Here is a 26380-nt window from a genome sequence, read left to right as displayed (position 1 = left end):
ACACATTCGCTCACACACACGCTCACACACACGCACACTCACACGCACACTCACACGCTCACACACACGCTCACACACACACTCACACACACTCACACACACACTCACGCACACACGCTCGCACACACGCTCGCTCACACGCACGCTCACACACTCACACTCACTCACACTCACACACACACTCACACACACACTCACACAAAGAAACCAAAGGTGCCCCGTGTAGCCTACACATAACCATCAGGGCAAGTGCTGTCGGCGAGCAGCTATGAAGGCTGGCACGACGCACGAAGAGGGTGGTGTGGTCATAGCACCACGCCCGGCCGCCTTTGTCTCCCCCCCCCCCCCAGTGCTGATAATGTCGCGTACCTCGCACACCTATGCTGTGTTCACGTAACAACAACAACAACAAACAAACAAGCAAACGTCAACTCGTAACACTGCGCCGCCGCCGCACGGCGTCCGCTAAATTGCCCTCGAAGAGAGGGAGAGGGACGGCTGAGGGGTGCGAGGGGGTGACGGGGACGAGTGGTAAGGCAGCGGTAGCAGCGGGGCGGTGAGCCGGCGCCAAACGTTGCCCAAGCTCTGTGGTTCCCGACATATGGCGATGTTTTCGGCCAAATCAATGACGAGGATTTTACGTAGCGTTTTTTTGTCGAAGGCGCTTTACAAGAATTGCAAAGTGTCCGCTAGTTATTGGTCGATGGGGAAAAGTGAGTGTTGGGGTGGGGAAGGGATGGCAATGGAGGGTGGTGGTAGGGAAAGAGAGAGGGGGTGAAGTTAGGAAGAGGAAGGATGATATTGGTAGGAATCTCTTCTGGTTCCACCTGCCCACAGGGGATTATTGTGTCCGTCCGTCGTGCATCCAAAAATGGGAGGGGTGGGGCTGGGTGTAGAGGGGAGGGTGGGGAGGGGCTGGGTGGTGAGGGTGGGGCTGGGTGGGGAGGGTCTGGTCACCCCGTGGTGCCCTTATAAAACTCAACGTTTAACCTACTCACGCCGGCTTGTGCCCGCCCTCACAGTCGGGCATATTTGCGGAACACACCACGCCGCCGTTGACCCTGGCCATTGACCGAGCAACCCAACGTTCCTACCAGCTCCCTCCGCAGGACAATGTGTTGAAGGGTGATGATAGGGAGAGGGAGGGCTGGCGAGGTTAGGAAGGGGGGGGGGGGTTGGTTAAGGTTTGAAGGATGCGTGCAGGAAGTGGTAGAAGGGACACGCTATTGAAAAAAGATTATTCTCAAGGGAGGAACAAAAACGAACGATTGAAGTTGGCTGTGTTGACGTGGAGTCGGGAGTTTATTCCAACGGAGGGGAGCGGAAACGTGACTGAGTACAGAGAGGGAGGGGGGGAGGGCATAGTGAGGAACAATGGAGATTGTGAACGCAGGGGCCGAGATGAGAAGCGGAGCACCCTGGGAAAGACTACTGGAGGAATCCGATGAGCTGAGAAGCTCGTGTTCACGGATGTCCAGCAGGGGCACGGGGGAAGAGCGTTTCAACAACAAACGGTACAAAAACACGATAGGAATGCGAAGTACTAGAAAGGTAAAAAAAATCACCCAAACACACACAAACATTGAACCATCCTCGTCCTACCAGGCAAAGCCCACTGAGGTATCAACTTGTTTTTCAGAAGCGACTTGGTCACAAATGATAGCTCAACAAAGTGGCCCATCATTTGGACAGTTATAGCACCAAAATAATCTAAATAACTAAACGCGTGTTTCTAAATGTGGAGGGAAAACCCGGAGGTATAAAATCCACGCGAACACGGAGAGAGAGAGAGACACGCAAACTCCAAATATACAGCAGCAGGCGTCAGGGTTTGGATCGAACCCACGACCTCCTGCATACCAGGCGAGGGAGATCGATGGCATCCACACTCTGCCGGTAATGCCTTCTCCCGCCGAGCCAGAGTACGGGTCCTACTCGACACCCGCTTGATCCGCCAACCCTCGCTACCTCCGTAGTGCTGGGTTTGCAGGCCACGTGCCCAGGCACAACCACCACCACCGCCACCCGGGCTAAGTATCGGATGTGTCACCGTGCCGCTCGTTTTGTCTGTCACGGTAACAGGAAGGGCGCAGCAGAGAATAGCCATGCCGACACGAAGGCCGTCAGGCAGAGGAACAGCAAGTAGACCGCCGTGCCTGACCGCACTCCGCACGACTGGAGGTAAGCGGGGGAGTGGAGCGCCAGGCGTGCAGTGACTCGCTTGCCGGTGATGTGCGATGGCTTTCCACGAATCAGGATTTGAGGTTCAGTTTGGTGTGGCTCAGAGGTGGTGAGGCCCAAGGGGGCACGTGGCTTTGCTGATGAATTTTACGTGGACCGCCTTGCGTGCCGCGTATCCCACGTGTTGGGCGTTGGCGTTGAATTTTATTTTTACACGCTTTCATTTAACTCACTGTCTGTTGTCGTCGTTGTTGTTGTCATTGTATCCTCAAATCTTGTAACTCAATTTTAACCCACTTCCCAATATGGTATCGACTTGGTATACTTATGTCATACTGATGACAATACTATATTCCATCATAAAAAATAAAAAAATATGTATATTTTTAAACAGTCTTTTTTATATGTTATGTTTCGGCTTGGGTCTAATTGTCCACGCTCAACTGACGTTGGCTGTAATTGGCCACGGTCCCTTACATTATGGCAAGCTTCGGGGCCACTTCCTGGAGTCGTGGAGTTCTTCCCATTACTAGGACATTTCATAAAAGCGTGTTTTAAAAAAAGTTTTAAAAAATATTACTTATTTGTAAAGCACTCAGAACCCTGATTGACGTGAGGGCTGCTATGTAAATTACATTGTCTGCATTCCATGCATTTTGTTACTTGTCCTCTCCACAACGACGATCGTGGCTATTTGTGTCGTGCATTGCAGAGTTTTTCGCTGAACCAGGACCCATATCTAACAGAGAGTGAGTCCCTTGCCTAGTAAACATCTGGCAGGTCACCAGCATTAGTTCAAGCGAGCCTCACTCTGCTGCTGCTGCTGATGAGACGCTGGATGTTGCGCCGGTCGAGAGTTTGCTTCAGTTGAACCAAAAAAACAGAAATCACCGCCAGAAGGCCGCGTGGCCGATGGCATGTCTAAAAAACTACTTTTATATATTTTTCGTCACACGCAGGGCCCAGATGTGGGCAAGGAGGCGTGCTGTACGCTTATTTACTTTACGACTTCAACAGGGCCGATAGACCATACTTCACCACGCTGGCCAGCACGGGTCGGTGAAGGGTTGGTGGCGCGCCAGGGCTGGGTTCACAACATCGCTCGCCTCCCTCCCGATGTTGGCCGTGGTTCGGAACTCGAATTCTTTTCGAGCCGCCGTGCTCCTATCGCGCTGCGCTAACCGTGGCGCCGCCGCTCCTTCCCGTTCTTCCTGCGATGGAACCCCATGTGGAGCTGGCGCGATGGGGGCGGCGGCGGCGGCTGCGACGCCCAGTGGAGACGGAGACGGCAGATTTGTTTTTCGAGTTGGGGAAAGAATTTAACGGCGCGGCGCCCCAGAGAGACGGGGATTTGTTTAAAAGATCTAATAACAATGGTAACAGCAGCCGCGCGCACTCTGACCCCCGCCGCCGCTGCTGCTGCCGCTGCAGAGTTTCACTCGGGGCCTTTAAATGCAGACTTTGCCCACGGTGTACCGGCCAGCACCACCGGACTTGCGATCAAGAGGTCGCGGGTTCGATTCCATCTCCCGGGGCGGTGGTTGAAGCGACGAGGCTTATCTTTAAATCCACCTCCCCCTCCACCTCTCCTCCGCCTCTGTCCAACCGGCGGTGTGAATGGGTCCGTGACAGTGAGCCAAGCGGCAGGCCGCGGGCGGCGGGGTTAAAGCGTGGGTGTTGCCGCCTCTTCCGAGTCGTCTGGCCAGCGTGGAAGAGTAGGCCAAATACCCTATGTAGAGAGAGGCTTCATATTCTTAGGTTTTTTTCGGTAAAGTCACGTAGGTAAACATTTAAAATGAATAAAAGTAAAATAAAATAAAAATCACGACGTTTCGGAGGCAACACAAGCTTCCGTCTTCAGGTGGTACCGTCACAGCACGATAGCTGTATCAAGTGAGAGAAATTCCAAGAAACAGTATTTGTATATATACTGGTTGAGGGTGGGAGGAGCCAAGGTAGGCCCTGAATATTATTTTTGTGAGGTTCGGTGCGGCTGAAGCACGCTGTTAGGAATGAGCCTTTGTTGTGTAAACTGGATGCGGATGATGTAAAGGTGCGTGTAAATGGGACTGGGTGATGCGGCTGAAGGCTTCAAATCTAGTATTAGAAAACTCCCCGCCCACCTCCCACGCATTTCACAATTAGCACTGTTCGCATTCCTGCATTTCCCATAAATATGCTAAATTGCTAAATATGCTAAATTCCTCTTCAAATGCAAATTATTTTGTCAAGGCTCTCTTCCTCCTCCCTCACAGCTTAAATAGACACTCCAAGCCTAAGACGTGTCATTTAGACTCTGTCTTATCGACAGACATGTTCTTCACCTGAGGACGGCTGCTTGCGTTGTGGCCGAAACGTCGTGAGAATTATTTTATTATGTTTTATTTTTATTATTTTATTACTTCCCTTCTACGTGACTTTACCGAAAGAACCAAGACGATGAATCCCTGCAGTCACGAAAGCTTTACATCGAAATTTAGAGAGAAGCTCCCGAGAGCTCCCTCTAGTGGAGGCCGCTTCCGCTGGCAGTGGCACGCGCAGGCAGCCGCAGGGCCTGCTCCTTCACCCTCGACCGTGCCGCTACGCCCGTCAACAAACAACATTGGCGGCAGCTGACGCAGGATCCACCCTCGTGTTCCCACGCCGGGGCCAAGATCCGCAAGCTCGCCGTCGGTTTCCTGCGCCGCGTGGTGCCGCTGCCGGCGCAGCTGCAGGCGCGGTCTCTGGCTGTGTGAGCGCGCGTTGTTCCGCGCGTTGTTCCGCGCGATGTCCCCGATGTTTTCTCCGCCACCTGCCAGCTCAAGCCTTCCCGTGCATCGTGTGACTCCCTGTGTGGCCACCCCGAATCCCTCCGCCGCTCTCATGGACACATCTCTGTATCTCCATGTGAAACTAGCTGAGGCCTCCCGTAACTCGCGTGACTTCAGTGAGTGGCCACCCCCACTCTGAGCCCCTCACGTCACCGCTCACTTGCCGTGCAAAATATATCCATTATTGCGCCCCCTCCCCCCCCCCCCAAATACAAAAGTCGATTTACGTTTTGCATTGTGTACAGACTGGAAGCTACTCACATGCCAAATTTCAAGTTTGTTGCATGTTGGGAAGTATGCTAAACATTTCAAACAGTCACACACATTCACAAATTTCCCTTATATATATAGATACCCCATGCCTTTACAGGGGCCATTTGAAGAAGGGTTCTCGGTGCTAGCTCTGTGATATCCGCTTCTGCGCGCCATCCTCTAACACAGCAGTGACTCACTCGTCGGCGATTGCTCTCAATAAAAACGTCTCTCTATCTAAACCAGCTCAAGCCTCCCGCGAACCACGTGACTTCTGTGAGTGGCCACCCCCACTCCGAGCCCCTCCCCCTCGCCCCGCCCACTGTGAGAACAGACGCCGCTCCGTGCAGCAGCAGCACTAGCAGCGAGTCCCTGACGCAGCCCTCTTCTCTCTCTCCTCGTCTCTCCTGGCCCTGTGCTCCCGTTCCTCCGCTCTTTCCCCATCCTCTTCCTCACATTCCCCATTCCTCTCCTCCTGCTGCTGCTCGTTGATTATAAGACTTGACTCCCAATGTTTGTTGTAACGTTCTTACCCGCCCCTTACTGGACATCTGTGAAGAAGAGCTTTACAAATCATCGGATTCCTCCAGCACGAAAACATTTCTGCTTCTTCTCTGTTTTTGTTGCAGCAACATGCGGGCCAGGCAAATCACACCGGGAGATTCCGACAACAGGATGCAATGCACTCTCTGGTTCTCTTTCATGTGGTCCAGCTGCGCCGTAATGGACGATGTCTCCTGATTTGAAGGTTTCGTGGCTGCAGGAATCCATACTCTTGGGTTCTTTCGGTAAAGTCACGTAGGTAGAGCAATAAAGAATAAATCACGACGTTTCGATCGCAACACAAGCAATCGTCATTAGGTAGAAAGATACAGCAGTAGAAGTGTTCAGTTCAGATCGAAACGTCGTGATTTAGTATTTATTTTTCCACCAACGTGACTTTACCGAAAGAACCAAAGAGTATGGATTCCTGCAGCCACGAAAACTTCAAATCAGGAGACAACATCCATTCCGGCGAAGCTGGAGCACATGAAAGAGCCAGAACGAAGGGGGGTAGCCCCCCCCTCTGCCCCAAGCCGGGAACTTCTCCTTGAATTTAATATTCGGTTCCTGAAGAAGGTCCCCATCACTTGGAGCGAAACGTCGGACGTCGCGCCGAACGACGCGCGGGAAACGCGGGAGTGTTTTTGTGTGTTCTCACACGGTCGTGATCTTCCCTGCAGGACGTCCCAGCGGGAGATGGAAGGTGCGGAAACGGAAACAGACACCGGCCGTTCTTCGCCTACTTAGTGCATATAGTCTTCCCGACATCATCATGATCATCGTCGTCACCATCAGCCGTGGTCTATCCGCCGCTAGAGATGAAGGCTCTCCTCCCCGTGCCGTCGTCACACAATCTCCCGCGGTGTCGATATTTCCGCCACCCGTTTTTCTCCCTCGCGTGTGCGCGCCGATTTCATCGTCCGACCCTCCGCTGCGGTCGCCCTCCGACCGAGTGGCGCTGTTTTTCCTCCCGTCTCGCCCGTCGGCCGCCATCCCATCGCAGTTGACGCGTCCTGCCCAAGCCCGCTTACTTTTCCCACCGGCCCGTGCGACGTTTGTTGCCCGTAGCCCCGCGCGTCCGATTAGCCCGGTTGGCCACGTACGGTGCGAAAGATTCTTCTTGGTTCTTTCGGTAAAGTCACGTAGAAGGGAAATAATGTCTCAGACACTGTCTTTCCGACAGACCTGTTCTTCACCTGAGGACGGCTGCTTGCGTTGTGGCCGAAACGTGGTGAGAATTATTTTATTATGTTTTATTATTTTATTATTTCCATTCTACGTGACTTTACTGAAAGAACCAATAAGATGAATCCCTGCAGTCACGAAAGCTTTAAATCGAAGGTGCGAAAGAAGTTGAGCACACGTACACTGTGCGCGTTCACAATGACCACCAATGGGGATGAAAGTCACCTCCCCGCTTCTCTCTGTCTCTTGCTGTAAATCCAGAGCGTGCGCCTCACTGCTTTGCACACTTTTCAGCTCCCGCTTGGTCTTTTTTTCTGTCCGTGTCCCCGTGCATCCGATCGGAGGCACAGGGACACGGATAGCACTGAGGAACGTGAACTGCAGGTTGCTGACAGAACAAGAATGTATAAGGGACGCGTCTTCTTGGAAGGTTGTGTTTGTCAAAGCGCAGGGCATTACCGTCCCGCAAATACGTACACACGCGTACCACTCGTCATTTACATATCATCGTCATCATCGGCCATGGTCAGTCCACTGCTGGATGAAGGCCTATCCACGCCGTCTGCATCCATCATGTTTTCGCGACGCCGCAATCCATCTCGAGCTGATCTTGTCATTCCATCTCCGCTTTGGGGCGTCCTCGCCAGCAATTATGGACCTGGCTGGAGGGGGGGGGGGCATTCATCCCCATTGGTGGCTCTTGTGAAAATTCCACATTCCTATGACTGGGGCCAGTCCACCGAAAATACAACCACGGTTAGCTTACCCGCAAAGCGGTACCTATTTTAACCGCCCTGGAGGGATGATGACCGATGCAATGAAATGAATACCAGCCAGGTCTTAAACAATGTGTGTGTGTATGTGTGTGTGCTTAGATGCATTAAGAATAGAACCCCCGTAGCCTTATAGAGTATTGGGGGTAAGTGTTGTTAGCGAGCACCTATTAACGCCAGCACGGCGATCGAGCGGCTGGTGTGGTGACAATCACGCCCCACCGCCTTTGTCTTCCCATTTATGGTGCTTGCTCATTTGAGGCTGAGTCGACCTAGCGGAGGCCCGGGACGCTTTTAGATATTCATCACCGACGTTGGCCGGGTTCGTAGCGCAGCGCGCTAACTGCTGCACCACCGCTCCTCAGCACACGCAGATACCGTGTCACATATGCACGCGCGCACACTTGCACCGATGCACAGGCAATTGTAGAAAAAAAAATGCAGATATTTACATGCACACGTATATAGCAATGAGAATAGTTGTAAAAAAAAAGCATGCGTCAGATAACTATGCATTGTTACGAGATAAATTATACAAGCTGCTGTGTAACTTAGGGATTCGCCACCAATCCTGCAATTCGTAATGAGTTTCTTATCGGGTCGCAGTGTCTCAGTGTTTCACGATAACCCTCCACCACCTCGCGGCAGAGGCAGCCGGATCAAGGTTGCCCCGTGGAGTGCGAAGAGCGTCGCTTGGTGCGGTTCATCGGCGAGTCGGGCGGGTGTTGGATAAAGGCCAAAAGCTAAAACATTAACGATTTGCACCATTGGAACCTCCTTTGCCAGTAGCAAATTATGATAATTGTTTTTTTACCCTTTTATCTGGCAACAAAACTGACACCTTTTTTTACAAGGAGTCATGTTTGCATTGACCACAATACCTACGGTCGGAATGCAAACAAAAACACAACTCTGATAATCTTCTTGGTTCTTTCGGTAAAGTCACGTAGAATGGAAATAATAAAATAAATAAAATAAAACATTAAATATATTCTTATTTTATTTTATTATGTTTTTATTTTTATATTTTATTATTTCCCCTTACGTGACTTTACCGAAAGAACCAAGAAGATGAATCCCTGCAGTCACGAAAGCTTTAAATCGAAATTTAACTCGGATAATGTATGCACTGTCCTTGAAGTTGATTGGTCCACCCCTGAGACAGCTTTCCTTAGAGCCTAGTTTCACATGGTGTTGGACCAGATGACGCCAAAAGGCGCAATCAATTTCAAGGACAGTGCATACATTATCAAGTTGTGTTTTTTGTTTGCATTCCGACCGCAGGTATTGTGGTCAATGCAAACATGATTCCTTGTAAAAAAGGTGTCAGTTTTGTTGCCCGATAAAAGGGTAAAAATCTAATTATCATTAACGATTTGGTTGGAGGTTAAGCCGAGCAGAAGCTCAGGCAGCTTCCGCTAGCACCGGTGATGCTGGCTGTCATCTCCAGCGAAGCGTTTTAGTTTATATGTGTAAATAAAAATTGTCGAAATGTTGTTCGCCTTTTAACAACGCTACGGTTTTGCTGGTAAACCGAATCGATTGGTTGTGTCAGCCGTCTGGTGGTGCGGTGCAGATAACAGCTGGCGCCACGGTGGCTAGGAGATGTTAACTATCTCGCCTGGTATACAGGAGGTCGTGGGTTCGATCCCGACCCTGACGCCTGAATTATTTGGAGTTTGCGTGTCTCTCTCTCACCGTGGTCGCGTGGATTATTCTCCGGGGCCTCCGGTTTGCCCCTCCACGTTTAGAATCAACATGCGTTTATAGAGTATTTGGTTGCTATAAATGTCCACACGATGATGAGCCACTTCGTTGAGCTATCTTTGTGATAGCCAGGAGCTATATCGCTCCGTGGGCATAAATCTGGCAAAATAAACATCTATTTTTTAAAATAGCTTGGTGATGTTGGGGCCTTTTGTGCCTGGGAGCGAGTGCTCAGCCTGGCCTGTTTGCTGTTCAACTGTTACGTACCAATGTTTAAGACGTGAAAATGTGTGTTTCAAAAAGAAAAATGAAGCCACGTGCTGTTTCCGCTTCCAGTAGTGCTGTTTGTTGCTGGCTGCCTGCCTGGTGTCGCGAGATTATGGTGGCAGCTCGGTCACCACGAGCTGCTGAAAATCCCAGAATGTAAAATTCTCTTGCGCATTGCATTTGGTGAAATGTCAGCTCTGAGAATAAAAAAATGACATCAGTTTAACCGTCACGCGACGAAAATATCTCACAAGTGGATGGGGGGCGGTGTGGTGGTGATAGTGCTGCTCGCCACTGTGCCTGTGGAACAGAGGAGACTTTACGAAAGAGAAGAAGATAAATAAGGCATCTCGGAGGTAACTCTGTGATCTCCACTTCTGCAGGGCCGTTCTCGAATAACGCCCAAGGGTTGCACTCCTGCGTGCACACTCGGATTTTAAATTCGTGGGAAACCTGAAATGTTGTCGTTTTAGAAACTTGTTTGCCAAGTCGTAAAGTATTCTTAGGTTTTTTCGGTAAAGTCACGTAGGTAAAACATTAAAATTAATAAAAGTAAAATAAAATAAAAATCACGACGTTTCGGAGGCAACACAAGCCTCCGTCTTCAGGTGGAACCGTCACAGCCACGACAGGAATATGAATCCTTGCAGTCACGAAAGCTTCAAATCAAGCCGTAAAGTGTCACCCACCCCACTTCTTTTATTTCCGCCGATTGAAACGATCCGGACAGGTAACAGCGGAGCACCGCTCTCTTCGTGCGCACGATGGCAGTAGCAGTAGCAGAAGCAGCAGCAGCAGCAATGTGTTCAGGAATCGAATGTCAATGTCGAGTTCTTCCAGCCGCGACGAGATGGCTTCAGTAGAGAGAGAGAGAGACCGTTGCCGCCTTGATTATTCCTCCAATTTGAATGAGCGCAGACAACAGCGGGTCACGATATGCTCCACATCATTAATGCACTGGAATCGAATTTCTCTTTGTCGTCCATCGTAATTGTGTCGCATCTGAATGTATTCTAACAACGGTGATAGCGATGTCCGGTGTCTTGTGTGTTGCAAACAAAATAAAATAATACGTCCCACGTGATTTCGGCTTGTACCGTGATGTGTTCGACGTTTCGCCGCCACGCGCTGGGAGCTTCTTCAGGAACTGAAGACATCACAGCGGAGAGCCAGACAGCGCAACGGCGAAAATAAACTTCTTCTTGGTTCTTTCGGTAAAGTCACGTAGAATGGAAATAATAAAATAATAAAAGAAAACAATAAAATATTCTCACGACGTTTCGGCCACAACGCAAGCAGCCGTCCTCAGGTGAAGACCAGGTCTGTCGGGGAGATAGCGTCTGCAGTCACGAAAGCTTTAAATCGGAAAATAAAATTTCGCAGTAAAATAAAACTGCGTTCAGCAATTTAAACAAAATTTAATTTTTGTCTATTTGGTTGTCGTTGTTGGGGGTTGGGTTTTCAGCTGTGCAATAGGCGATGAATCGAACAAAGCCGGCCACCGCATCGCGCGCTTTCGGATGCGCTTTTGCGGGCCGTCTGGAACGCTCTTGCTTCCGATATTAGGAAGCCACTGGGGCTGTGCACTTTCAAATCATCATCTGATAAACTAATTTATTTAAAACGGATTTTAGTGTTTAGTGTGTTGTCCTTCCCCCGCACCTCCGATTAGCACGGTTGGCTACGTACGGTGCGAAGGAAGTTCAACATACACGTACAAGGAAGCGATGATGGTTGTGGTGACTTGGGCTGCCACGTGGATTTTTACAATGTTTAAAGCCAAACAAGTTTTGATAAAACAGTCATTCGAGGAAATGTGCAGAGGACCTGTTTAGATGGATGGTGGTTTTGGTGACAGTTTAGCGACCAATACCAGGGACGGTTATCTGAACCGGTGTTGGGCCTCCCTTAGGTAGACTCGGCCTCAAATGAGTACGTGGTGCAGTGTGTGGTAAACATCGCTGCTCAGGAGACAAAGGCGGCCCGGCGTGGTGCTGGGCACCCCCCCCCCCCTCGTGTATTGTTCTCGCCTTCATAGGTGCTCGCTAACAACACGTGCCCCAACAGTCTGTTCGGGCTATGTGGGGGATGTTTGTCTTTGTACGTGTGTGTGTACGTGTGTGTGTGTACGTGTGGGGCTTGCGGAGCCCCAATGCGGTTTCAGGAAAGGGCGGTCCTGCACAGATGCCATAGTTTCTGTCCGTCTGCTACAGCAGAGGTGTAGGGAATTCCAACAAGACCTACATCTCTGCTTTATTGACCTGGTCAAGGCCTATGATACCATCAGTAGGACTGGGCTCTGGGTTGTTCTTCGTGCTTTTGGAGTCCCTGACCCTCTGCTCACGATCATTAAGGACCTTCATGATGGTGAGCGGGCCCGGGTAAAACTACGTGGCCGGGAGTCGGAGCCTTTCCCTGTACACCTTGGGGTGCGACAGGGATGTCCTCTGACTCCCACATTATTTAACATCTATTTTGACCGCGTAGTTCGTGAAGCCTTCAATAGCTGTACCGGGGGAATTTTCATTTGATACAGATATAATGGGAGGCTGATCTATGCCCGGGTGCGATCAAGGGATGGCTTCCTATTGGTCAACCACGTTTTGTATGCCGATGATTTGGTAATAGCTGCTCATTCAGAGGAGTTGAAGATGCTGCTGTTGAGACTGGAGTGTGCCACTAAGAAGTGGGGCCTTACCATCAGCCCCACCAAAACTAAGCACCTGGACTTGCCGATGACCGTTACCAGCGGTGTCAAGATCTCTGTGGAGGAGGCTCGTGAAGGACGCTACTGGGCAGTTGGAGGCAGTCGCCCTCCAACAACAACGGAGGGCGGAGGAGCGACGCTCACAACAACGAGCGGAGCGCCGGGTGGCTAAAGCACAGCAAGTTGGCACAGTAGGGGGCACAGGTGGTGCATCAGCCAGTCATCTCGGTCATCTCGGTCAGTCGACCCGTGGCACCTGCTGGGTCTGCCCCGTGACCTCCTGCCAGCGGGCGTTCGACACTTCACGTGGCCTCAAGGTGCACTTGGCCTGGCACAAGCATCGTGGTGACGTCACCGCCACTTAGTGGCGAATGGCGGTTGTTGTTGTTGTACGTGTATGTGTGTACGTGTGTGTGTACGTGTGTGTGTACGTGTGTGTGTGTACGTGTGTGTGTACATGTGTATGTGTACGTGTGTGTGTGTACGTGTGTGTACGTGTATGTGTGTACGTGTGTGTACGTGTGTGTGTACGTGCGTGTGTGTGTGCGTGTGTGTACGTGTGTGTGTGTACGTGTGTGTACGTGTGTGTGTGTACTTGTGCCACAGTGCCGGCCTTCGTAGGTGCTTGCTATTCGCTAACAGCACTTGCCCCAACAGTCTGTGAAGACTACACGGAGGGAGAGCGGGTGGGGGGTGGATCTTTGTCAATGTTTTTATTTTGACACCGTGGATCGGAGGTTCCCTCTGCTGCCACGAGGTGGCGTCACGCCACCTCGGTACCAGCTGGGCCTCCTCCGACCATAAATGACGTCACGCACCTGGTGGGGGATCAGACATTTGTGACGATGTGTGACGATGGGGGGGGGGGGGGGGGGGTGAGAAATGTGACGTCACATCAAAATGCACAACTTTAAATAAATATAGACAACACGTTCTGCTTAATGAAATATACTTTTTGATAAATGTTTTCTCCTACAACATCAGAGTGCAGCGCCACATTAAATACGCACTACAATGACAATAGTTTAAAGCGATTTGAAGCATGTTTTATTTTAGGGGGGGGCAGAGCTTTGTGACGTCATATTTTTTGTCATTTATGGACGGCCCCTTACCTTCAAGCGGCGATCAAGAGGGGCCTCCAGACAGCTGGGTTCTATCCCAGGGCATCTCAAGTGTCCAAGAACAAGCGAGGCCTTTGATTGATTTACAACATCACCAAACTTTTACCGAATTCACCGGATTATCAGACGCACCCCGAAAACTTGCCAATAAAGTCTGTAGACGAAAATGTACGGTGTGTACAATCGATAATCGATTGTCAGAGGTGGTCCCGGGTCGATTCAAAGGCTGTCAACCAGTCCGGCGATCAGCACCGTGTGCATGCCAACACAAAGTAGCTCCACTTGAATTTCGATTTAAAACAGGTCTTCTCGACAGACCTGTTCTCCACCGGAGGACGGCTGCTTGCGTTGTGGCCGAAACGTCGTGATAATTATTTTATGATGTTTTATTTTTATTATTTTATTATTTCCATTCTACGTGACTTTACCGAAAGAACCAAGAAGATAGCTCCGCTTGATTTCAATGTCCAATTCGACACAGCTCCCGATCACCGCTCTATGCGGAGTCGTCGAGATTGGGAGTGGTAACTTCGCTGCAGCGAAACGCGGCATCTGTTCGTTTATTTTACGGCAATTTCACGGAGCGAACACATTTAAACAAGCAAAAACAACGTTTACACACACAACCCCTAAAAACATAACGTTGCTATTTTAAATAATGATTGTTAGTGATTAATTACCCGGCGCCCCCCCCCCCCCTGCCGGAAAATCCACAATCGATTGCATTTTAAACTTCTTTTGCACCGTACGTAACCAATTGGAGGTGCGGGGATGGACTCCACACAGTGCCTCAATAACATTGCACATTCAAATTGGACAATCGATACCACATGGGGGGGCTCTTTCCCTCTCTCCGGGGTCAACTGCACACGTGTTCCCAGAAGCCACGGCGATGGGAGTTGAGTTTGGGGGGAATTGGCCCTTCTGCTATTCTGTAGGGTCATTGCCCGAACCGTCGCCTATTGCTGGTGAGGTTTCGATTTAAAGCTTTCGTGACTGCAGGGATTCATCTTCTTGGTTCTTTCGGTAAAGTCACGTAGAAGGGAAATAGTAAAATAATAAAAATAAAACATAAATATATGATTTTATGACATTATTATATGATAAAATGGTGCCATATTTATTTTATTATTTTTTATTATTTTATTATTTCCCTTCTACGTGACTTTACCGAAAGAACCAAGAAGATGAATCCCTGCAGTCACGAAAGCTTTAAATCGAAATTTAATTCTCACGACGTTTCGGCCACAACGCAAGCAGCCGTTCTCCCTTCTACGTGACTTTACCGAAAGAACCAAGAAGATGCTGGTAAGGTGTTTATATTTTTTTCCCTATTTTGAGTAGTCTTGATTTACAAATGTATTGACTTTCAATTTCTATTTTATCTCAACTAGTTTTTATTGCCGTTTAACTCGAGGTGCCGTTCCGTGGCTCGCCGCCAGGAGGAAGCGGTAGAGCAAGTGGACAAAATCGTCATCTGTTTCCATCTGTACGGGGGCGTCGAGTGCTGTTACCCCCTCGTGGGATATTCCCCGGGTGCCCCCGTGTCATCCCACGCGTACAATGAAACAGCCCTCGTGAATTAGCCGAAACGCACACAATCAGAACCGAATATAGCATCAGCAGCAAGCAGCAAGACCTTCCTGAAAACGATTCATACGACTCATTTGGACTCTCCGGGATTACAAGACATCAACAACAACAACAACAACAAAAGTCACGATTATTCTAACACGACACCAACTCGACTCGTGTTTGCTACGGCGTGTAGCCACCGCGCGTTGACAACGATTGCAGTGGGTTTAACCCCCTGCTGCTGTTTGTCTCCAACCTCTTGATGGGTCGCACACACGCGGTGCGTCAGGGAGGTACATCGCATCGTCTGAAATGACCTTGCTTTTATTTGTTACTGCTGCTGCTGCTGCCACTGCTGCCGCCACTGCTGCTGCGTCTACTCTGCTGTTGCTGCTGTGTGCTGATATTGTTGTTGCTACTGCTGCTGCTGTCACTGCTGCTGCTGCTACTGATGCTGCTACTGCTGCGTCTACTCTGCTGTTGTTGCAGCTACTGCTATTGCTGCTGCTGCTGTAGCTGCTGCTGCTGTAGCTGCTGCTGCGTCTACTCTGCTGCTATTGCTGCTGCTATTGCTGCTGCTGTAGCTGCTGCTGCTGCCGCCACTGCTGCTGCTGCTGTTGTTGCTGCTGTCTGCTCATATTGATGTTGCTACTGCTGCTGTAACTGCTGCTGTAGCTGCTGCTGCCACTGCTGCTGCTGCGTCTACTCTGCTGTTGCTGTTATTGCTGCTGTAACTGCTGCTGCTGTAGCTGCTGCTGCTGCGTCTACTCTGCTGTTGCTGTTGTTGCTGCTGCTGTTTGCTGAAATTGCTGTTGCTAATTCTGCTCTTGCCGCTACAATTACCGCTGCTACCCCTGCTATCTGTTGCTATTGTTCGATGCTGCTAGTGATGTTGACTCAGTAGCAGCAGCAGCAAATTAGTCAATTAGGATTACACATCGCTACATTGTCACCCCCCCTCACCCCCCTTGCAGTGAATTACTGGCAGCACTGCCCTCCCTGTTTAACACGTTGTAGTAGGCTTTCGCGACCAATATTATCCATAATGAAAGGTTTTTGGGTTAGATCGCGTAAATATAATTGGGTCATTAAACCCGCCACAGCCAATTATTAGTGAAATTTGTCACGTTAACAGAACGTGCCAATTCGTTGCTAGTACAGCACACCGGTCTGTTGGAGAGTCAACCCACGGCATTTACAATTGTACATGTTTTCAAACCCACATTTTACAATTGTACATTTACAATTGTACAATTGTGCATTTACAATTGACAATTGTACATTTACAATGATACAATTGTAAATTTACAAATGTACAATTGTACATTTAAAATTGTACAATCTACAATTGTACATTTGTATCTACAATTGTACATTTGTACATTGTACAATTGTACAATGTAAATGTACATTCGCACAATTGTTAAAGTCGTGTGTTTGAAATCCCTTTCTTGACAACGAGTCAAGAGCTTTCCCTCAAGGCGCAGTGAGGAGAATAATAACAACAACAACAACAGCGGCTGTAGACAGACGGCAACACACACACACACACTGCAATGCCGTCCGCTCAACACGCGCGCGAGACGAGTTTTTTGACGAACGAGTGAGCAGATCGGCGGGCAGTGTCAGGGAGGGAGTGAGGCGCCTACCATGGACAGCTCCTCCGGCAGCGCGCAGACTCACTCCTCTGCACTGCGGTAACCCCCGCGCTAGGAACCACTCCGGGTACACGGCGTCCCCTGTCAAGGCAACTTCAACCACCTCCGCGTGACATTGTCCCGGGTTCGCCACCACGAGATACTTACCGCCACCGCCTCCGTTGTCGTCAGCAGGAGCAGCAGCAGCAGCAGAAGCAGCAGTAGCAGCAGCAGTAGCAGCAGCAGTAGCAGCAGTAGCAGCAGTAGCAGCAGCAGTAGCAGCAGAAGCAGCAGTAGCAGCAGTAGCAGCAGCAGTAGCAGCAGCAGCAGTAGCAGCAGCAGTAGCAGCAGCAGCAGTAGCAGCAGCAGCAGCAGCAGCAGTAGTAGCAGCAACAGCAGTAGCAGCAGTAGCAGCAGCAGCAGTAGCAGCAGCAGTAGCAGCGGCAGCAGCAGCGGTAGCAGCAGCAGTAACAGCAGCAGTAGCAGCAGAAGCAGCAGCAGCAGTAGCAGCAGCAGCAGTAGCAGCAGCAACAGTAGCAGCAGCAGCAGTAGCAGCAGCAGTAGCAGCAGTACCAGCAGTAGCAGCAGCAGTAGCAGCAGAAGCAGCAGTAGCAGCAGTAGCAGCAGCAGTAGCAGCAGCAGTAGCAGCAGCAGCAGTAGCAGCAGCAGCAGCAGCAGTAGTAGCAGCAACAGCAGTAGCAGCAGTAGCAGCAGCAGCAGTAGCAGCAGCAGTAGCAGCGGCAGCAGCAGCGGTAGCAGCAGCAGTAACAGCAGCAGTAGCAGCAGAAGCAGCAGCAGCAGTAGCAGCAGCAGCAGTAGCAGCAGCAGTAGCAGCAGCAGTAGCAGCAGCAGCAGAAGCAGCAGTAGCAGCAGCAGTAGCAGCAGCAGTAGCAGCAGCAGTAGCAGTAGCAGCAGTAGCAGCAGCAGTAGCAGCAACAGTAGCAGCAGTAGCAGCAGCAGTAGCAGCAGTAGCAGCAGCAACAGCAGCAGTAGCAGCAGCAGTAGTAGCAGCAACAGCAGTAGCAGCAGCAGCAGCAACAGCAGCAGCAGCAGTAGCAGCAGCAGCAGCCATTATTCTCTCTCGCTTCATTGTGCTTGCTTTGCTCGTGTCGGTGAGCCAGGCGAGTCGGCTCTTGCACACAAGACTGACTTCATCCAGGTCTCCCGCAGTTCTCATCTTGCTGAAAGAAAATAAACTTCATACTCTTTGGTTCTTTCGGTAAAGTCATGTAAGCTTCAAATGAAGCTTCAAATAAAATAAAAAAAACTTCACTTGACTGGAGTCATCGACCGCCATTCGCCAAGTGGCGGTGACGTCACCACGGCGCCTCTGTGCCAGGCTAAGTGCACTTTAAGGCCACGTGAAGTGTCGAGCGCCCGCTGGCAGGAGGTCACGGGACAGACCCAGGTGCCATGGGTTGACTGACTCAGATGACTGGCCGATGCACCACTTGTGCCCCCTACTATGCTAACTTGTTGTGTTTAGCAACTCACCCTGCACTCACTCACAAACTCACTTACTCACCCAGTCACCCACCAACTCACCCACCCACTCACTCACTCACCCACCGACTCATTCATCCACCCACCCATCCACTCACTCACTCACTCACCTACCCATCCACTCACTCATCCACCCACTCATCCACTCACCCACCCACTCATTCACTCACCCACTCACTCACCTACTGATCCACTCATTCACTCACCCACTCACCCGCTCACTCACAAACTGACTCACCCACTCACTCGCCCACTAAATGAAGTAACTCTTGCAAATTAGGACTCATCCTGATCTACTGACGTTCTCACCTGGTTAAACAAAACCAGCTTGAGACTTGCCAAGACATCACCACTGCTGGATGGAGGCCCTCCACCCGAACCGTCGCAACAACAACAACAGCAGCAATCTTCCCAGCTCCTGTCACACGAGCTGTGGATTTCATCGCTCAATTTCTTGCCGCTCGAAATCCCGAATTCGGCCAGTTGCAGGGCTGTGCCTCTAACTTGGCGCATTTATCTTCATCATCAACAGCAGCCATTGTCTATCCACAGCTGGATGAAGACCCTTTTTTCCGTGCCATCGCCATCCCTCACTGCCCAGTGCTGCAGCAGCAACTCACAGACTCGCCCTGTCTCCACAGCGGTCACCAGTCTCGTTCATTTCGTCACCAGTCACGTCCATCAGAAAGTCTCTCGCATACACACACGTGTACGTATCTCTCACATACACACGTGTACGTATCTCTCACATACACACACGTGTACGTATCTCTCACATACACACACGTGTACGTATCTCTCACATACATACACACACGTGTACGTATCTCTCACATACATACACACACGTGTACGTATCTCTCACATACACACACGTGTACGTATCTCTCACATACACACACGTGTACGTATCTCTCACATACACACACGTGTACGTATCTCTCACATACACACACGTGTACGTATCTCTCGTATACACACACGAACGCATCTCTCACATACACACACGTGTACGTATCTCTCACATACACACACGTGTACGTATCTCTCACATACACACACGTGTACGTATCTCTCACATACATACACACACGTGTACGTATCTCTCACATACATACACACACGTGTACGTATCTCTCACATACACACACGTGTACGTATCTCTCACATACACACACGTGTACGTATCTCTCACATACACACACGTGTACGTATCTCTCACATACACACACGTGTACGTATCTCTCGTATACACACACGAACGCATCTCTCACATACACACACGTGTACGTATCTCTCACATACACACACGTGTACGTATCTCTCACATACACACACGTGTACGTATCTCTCACATACATACACACACGTGTACGTATCTCTCACATACATACACACACGTGTACGTATCTCTCACATACACACATGTGTACGTATCTCTCACATACATACACACACGTGTACGTATCTCTCACATACACACACGTGTACGTATCTCTCACATACACACACGTGTACGTATCTCTCACATACACACCCGTGTACGTATCTCTCGCATACACACGTGTACGTATCTCTCACATACACACACGTGTACGTATCTCTCACATACACACACGTGTACGTATCTCTCACATACATACACACACGTGTACGTATCTCTCACATACACACAAACGTACGTATCTCTCACATACACACACGTGTACGTATCTCTCACATACATATAAGACATGTTCGCATTATTCAGCCTTGGCGGCTGATGCCGAGCGTTGCTGTGAATCGCTCCGCACGAAGCAATGTTTCACCTCCAGCTTTAATTCACACCGTTTCATCGACGCCTTGAGATTAATTTCCAATTAAATCCGCTACAAATTCACGGCGCGTCTCTAATTGTACCTGTGGGAGTGGGAAGGAGGGGGGGTGGGGGGGGGGCTGGTGGGTTCTAGATTAAGCTGCACTCTTTGCGAGAATGTTTGAAGGTGACGTGAAGTGAATGAATTGAACTCGTAATTTCCCAGGCGCAGCGAGTCCTCGTTTGTCCCCATCGGCGCTAGCGACCCAGTCACGCCGCTAGCGCTGGCGAGCGATGTCTCCACGGCAGATGCGTGCCGTTATCTAGGAGGGGTTTTGCGCAGCCATCTCAGGACGTGTGTCGACTCGGTCAACCAGACACTGCGACTCTTTCGTTTCAACCGCCACACCGTAGATCACAACAAAAGGCTCACTCATCCACTCACACACTCATCCACTCACTCACACACTTACTCACACACTTACTCACTCACTCACCACACTGCAGGTCACAACAACACACTCACTCACACACTCACCCACCCACTCACACACTCACTCACTCACATACTCACACACTCACTCACCCACTCACTCACTCACTCACACACTCACCACACTGCAGGTCACAACAACACACTCACTCACACATTCACACACCCACTCACTCACCCACTCACACACTCACCACACTGCAGATCACAACAAAACGCTCGCTCATCCGCTCACTCACTCACTCACACTCACTCACACACTCACTCACACTCACTCACACACTCACCACACTGCAGGTCACAACAACACACTCACTCACACACTCACTCACCCACTCACTCACACACTCACTCACTCACACACTCACACACTCACCCACTCACTCACTCACACACTCACACACTCACCCACTCACTCACACACACACTCACTCACTCACACACTCACTCACCACACTGCAGGTCACAACAACACACTCACTCACACACTCACCCACCCACTCACACACTCACTCACCCACTCACCCACTCACTCACCACACTGCAGATCACAACAACACACTCACTCAACCACTCACTCACCACACTGCAGGTTACAACAACACACTCACTCGCTCACCCCGCACCTTCGATTAGCACGGTTGGTTACGTACGGTACAAAAGAAGTTCAACACGCATTCACACACTCACACGCTCACCGCACTGCAGGTGGGGCGGGGATCAAACCCCCGTCGCCGGGGCTCGTGGCAGAGTGCGCTAACCACTCGCGCCGCCGCTCCCGCTGTGTTTGCAAATGACCGGTTCGGGTGTTGGCAATTAGTGAATTGAAACGTTCGCGTGTGAAGAATGTTGCTGAGAAGGTGCGAAAGTCGACTTTGAAATTCCTGTGACTGCATTCCTTTAATGAGCATCCCTCCAGAATATACACGTGGGGAGAAGAGGTCCTAATGGGATCTCGACTCTCATGGGGGTCCCGGTAGGACTCTCATGGTAAGTCTCAATGGGATCACGACTATAAAGGGGGTCCCAATAGGATGTCGACTCTCATGGGGGTCCCAATAGGATTCCGACTCTCATTTGGGTCCCAATAGGATTTCGACTCTCATGGGGGTCCCAATAGTATTTCGACTCTCATGGGGGTCCCAATAGGATTTCGACTCTCATGGGGGTCCCAATAGGATTTCGACTCTCATGGTGGTCCCAATAGGATTTCGACTCTCATGGGGGTCCCAATAGGATTTCGACTCTCATGGGGGTCCCAATAGGATATCGACTCTCATGGGGGTCCCAATAGGATTCCGACTCTCATGGGGGTCCCAATAGGATTTCGACTCTCATGGGGGTCCCAATAGGATTTCTACTCTCATGGGGGTCCCAATAGGATTTCGACTCTCATGGGGGTCCTAATGGATCTCGACTCTCATGGGGGTCCCAATAGGATGTTGACTCTCATGGGGGTCCCAATAGGATTCCGACTTTCATTGGGGTCCCAATAGGATTTCGACTCTCATGGGGGTCCCAATAGGATTTTGACTCTCATTGGGGTACCAATAGGATTCCGACTCTCATGGGGGTCCCAATAGAATTTCGACTCTCATTGGGGTCCCAGTAGGATTTCGACTCTCATTGGGGTCCCAATAGGATATCGACTCTCAGGAACAAAAGGATCAATTATCTTCCAAAACTCTAAGCTAAGATGAATGTAAGTCTCAATCGCCCGAATTATTTAATGGCAGCGTGTCGATGTGTATATGTAGTGCACGCCTTTGGACAACGATAATTGCGGAGGCGCCTTCTTTTATGAACACACACGATCTCGCCTGCACACACACACTCTGTACTTGCTAGCCTACGGCACACCACTAGAGCCTTCTAGCAGCGGAGGCGCTGACCGAGACAGCTCACAGAGGCGATCATGCAGCGCGATGTCGAGCGAGATGACAGTTTTCCGTTTCAGTTTTCCTTTATTTGGTATAGCCCTGTGAGCCATTCGGCTCTTGAATTGGCTGCAACCGCGACAAAGAAAAACATGAACAAGAAAACATCTTAAAGTGACTAAGCGCAAACAGAAATATCCAGGAAAAAACTGCAAAGTTTTCCAGAAAAAGCACCGTATATCATTGCTGTGTGCAAACATCCCAGTGGGATGCAAGTCAAACAATAATAACCACAAGACAATTTAGATTAAAGTTATCAGTCTAATTCTGTACTACAACAAACAAACAAATATGGCTAAACCAAAAACTTTTCGAAATCACAAAAAAAGAGCTATAAAAACAATTTAACAGTGATCATAGGAACTGTGATTCAAATGTAACAATACACGATATCAGTGGCGGCTCGTCAATAGAGGGCGCAGGGGCGCCGCCCCCATCAATATTCAAGAAATATACATATACAAAATTTATATAAAAATACATAAATAAAATATTTTTTTCATACGATGTGCCGGCTGGTAGTAAGAAAAGCATCAGCATTTAATAAAAACTGGCTTTAATCGGTCAACTATTTTCTATGTTTTTCAATGTGTTTCATGCGGGGCGCCGGACAAATGGATGTCTATGTGAGACTTTAAATTTTCGGACAGCATGTGACCTGAAGCTGGTCTCTAATTGGTTTCTTAAAGATTCTCCTCGGGGCGCAAGTCGTTGCGTCCCTGGCCAATCAGAATTGGATACATGTTATTTTATCCAATCTGATTGGTTCTCGTCACCTGTCATTCAAATTTACGCTCTGGGCCACTACTGCGAGTGCGCAGGCGACACCACTTTGACACTTGCTAGGCTGATCAAATTTTTTGTGTAAACAATGGCAGCAGTTCATCCAAATTCTGTAATTTATTTACAAAAAAACCCTTTCGCAAGGCTTTCGCTGGAAGAAATAAAAAAGATAAAGGATCTCGGACCGGACCAACCCGATTTGCAAATCCAGCAGCAGGCCAGTGACAGAGGACGAAGCTACACACGAAGCTTCACCCGCGCTTGTTATGAGAAACGGAGGTGGCTGGCTGGATGTGATGTTGGCAATTCTCTTTTTTGTTTTCCCTGTCTTTTATTTCAAAGTGTCGGCACTGAAGTTTTGTGGACAACGACGGGGGTAAGAGACCTCAAACATCTCTCTGACAAATGCAAACGTCATGAAAGTAGCCGCAGCCATATTGATAATAGCATGAAACTAACGTTTTTATGTTCAAGTAGGAAACATGCTTTTTGGTACTTTGGTCTGAAATGTATATAAAAGAGAAACATTTATGTTCAAGTAGGAAACATGCTTTTTGGTACTTCTTTTGGTCTGAAATGTAAATAAAGATCATCAACATTTATATTCAAGTAGTCAAAATGGTTTTTGGTACTGCTTTATATTTATTTGCCCCCCTCAATAAAATAAAAAAAATGCGCCCCCCCAAAAATAAATATCACCAGCCGCCACTGCACGATATACATAACATGTACGACCAAACTTTTCAGCCATATCTGGCTGCATGAGTCACTCCATAACAGCAGGAACATCAGTCGGAGTATCAAACATTTTCAATGCACCTTTAAGATCAGCACACTATAATCAAAACTCAAGAAATTAATTTTCAGCGGTCATCCGGAGCGAAACATTTGATTTCAGGCCACTGAATAGCAGTGGCAGCTAGGGGTGTATAACTCCTCTAGAGCATCACGAGACCTTCTTTGCCAGTACCAAAATATAATAATAGGAATTTCCCCCTTTTTTCTGGCAACAAAACGTAAACCTTATTGCAAGGATTCATGTCTGCATTAACCACAATACTTGCAGTCAAAATGCAAACAAAAACCACACTATGCTAATATATGCATTGTCCTTGAAACTGATTGGTCCACACCAAGGGATGGCTTTCTTTTGAGCCTCGACCCAATTGGTACTCGACCAGAGGACGCCAAAAGGCACTATCAACTATTTTCAGGTTTGTGTTTAAGTTACATTTTTTCCACCCCTCTCCCGATTTTCACCACGAGACGAGGGAATCCATTCGGAGCTCTCGCCGTGTGAGCAGCGAGACCCCGACTCGTGTCAGAGAACCTGCCCCGCGGAAGAGGATGTCACAGAGCTAGCTTCAGGCCGCCGCGGGGAGGAATGATCGTCACGTGACAAGCCACACCGATATTTTAGATTCTCAAAAATAAATTGAGCGCAGTGATTGTTGTTGTTGTTGTCGTCGTCTGTGCGATGGTTGGTGATTGTCGGGACAGCTGCCGGGAGCCTGGAGTCGAACGCAGGTTCTCTGGGTCGAGCAGCACCTCCGCTTTAATTAAAATGTCGTGCCACGAGGTCGCCGCGGTCTGCGAGCGCGATTCTCAGCAGGTCTCGTCTGCTGCTTGTTGCCGATGTTAATTGACGTGTCCACTTCACCTTCTGATGAAATCCCCCCCGCCCACCCCACCCACACCACAAACACAAAAAAGGCAAAACCTTTCCGAGGCACTTTGCAATCAGCGCGCTGCGGTATTGGGTGCGATGGCAATTGCCCCGCGGAAAACGTCGCCAAGGCACGAGCCGACGCGTCAGCCTGGACGCACGCACACAGACAAAGGTGACCCTCAGCACCCATCACAGCCTGACACGGGCTGTTGGGGCAAGTGCTGTTAGCGGGTTGCACAAAGACAAAGATCCCCCGTATAGCCTTCACACACTGTTGGGGCAAGTGCTGTTAGCGAGTAGCACCTATTAAGGCCGGCACGGCACGCGACGGGGTGGGTTGTCAACACCACGCCCGGCTGCCTTTGTCTCCCCAGTGGTGATGTTTTCAGGTCGCACCAGGTACTCGTTTGATGCTGCGTCGACGTATGGGAGAATCGGTTCAGATAATTCGCCAGCAGTGTTGGTGGCCGTGAGCGGAAAATCGAACTTCTGGTCGTAGCGGGGCGTGCTAACCGCTGCACCACCGCTCCTCAACAAAGACAAATTTCTCCCCGTATAGCCTTAACAGACTGTTGGAGCAAGTGCTGTTAGCGAGCACCTATGAAGGCCAGTACGGCACACGAGGGGGTGGGTGGCCAACACCACGCCCGGCCGCCTTTGTCTCCCCAGTGGCGATGTTTTACACGCCGCACCAGGTACTCATTTGAGGCCGAGTCGACCTAGGGGAGGCCCAACACCGGTTCAAATAATCGTCACCGGTGTTGGCCGTGAGCGGAAATCGTAGCGCAGCGCGCTAACCGCTGCACCACCGCTCCCACATACACTCACAGACGCAATCAATCAGACGCTCACTCCCGCAGGCATCCGGGCGCGTGAGAGAGAGAGAGGCGCCTTCCCACGTGGAGGCCACGCGGTTCTCTGCCCTTGACCTTACGCCTTCTCCAAAACTTCTAAACAATAAAATCTCATCGATTGACGCCGAACGATCGCCACCTCGACTTGAACTCGTCCTCGACATCGCCCCCCACGGCCCCCCCCCAATGCCCCCCCCCCCCGCCCACCACCACCCTCCCCACCAACTCGACTCTCCACATCCCTTAAAATCCGCGCGTTGTTGCACTCACTGCTTGTTGTTGTCACGTTCTTACCCGCCACCCACCCACCCACCCCCTTACTTGACATCGGTGAAACGAAGACCTCTCGTAGCTCAATCGGATTCCTCCCGTAAGTACCAAAATAAATATTCGGATTCTGATCTAGAAAGTTGCGCCGGCGGTGCAACTGCGCAACGCTTCCCACGTGGGCCCTGGATGGGTCCCAAGACGGCGGCGGTGGCTGCCCACGAACGGGAGAATGGGCCCGGCGGTGACCCCAGGGGTCACCCATTGGGGCCACCCACCCCCCTTCCCACGATCGCCGTTGATACGAAGCGAAGTTCGTGT

The 26380-nt window shown here is 50.0% G+C and overlaps 2 protein-coding genes across 4 annotated transcripts in view; one reads left to right on the top strand and one right to left on the bottom strand.

Moving 5' to 3' along the window:
• Positions 1-8409, top strand: part of LOC133355146 (basigin-like) — a 25100-nt gene extending 16691 nt beyond the window's left edge. For all 3 annotated transcript variants that reach the window (XM_061572471.1, XM_061572472.1, XM_061572473.1), the window contains 2 exons: positions 2083-2181; positions 6467-8409. In XM_061572471.1, the coding sequence (XP_061428455.1) occupies positions 2083-2146 (64 nt within the window). In that variant the 3' untranslated portion in view covers positions 2147-2181; positions 6467-8409. The remainder of the gene's footprint in view (positions 1-2082; positions 2182-6466) is intronic.
• An 8734-nt stretch (positions 8410-17143) lies between these two features.
• Positions 17144-17935, bottom strand: LOC133355024 (antifreeze protein Maxi-like; the record flags this gene model as incomplete). Its single annotated transcript, XM_061572279.1, has 2 exons — positions 17858-17935; positions 17144-17599 (listed from the first exon to the last, which is right to left on the bottom strand). Coding segments are annotated over exons 1-2 (534 nt in total), but the record flags the coding sequence as incomplete, so codon positions are not given.
• Between the last annotated feature and the right edge of the window lie 8445 nt (positions 17936-26380).

Source organism: Lethenteron reissneri, chromosome 50 (assembly GCF_015708825.2).
Source record: "Lethenteron reissneri isolate LAM-NWPU_2019-01 chromosome 50, ASM1570882v1, whole genome shotgun sequence".
Lineage (NCBI taxonomy): Eukaryota > Metazoa > Chordata > Hyperoartia > Petromyzontiformes > Petromyzontidae > Lethenteron > Lethenteron reissneri.
Note: the sequence above shows the minus strand (reverse complement) of the source record. Positions and strands in the feature narration are given on the sequence as shown.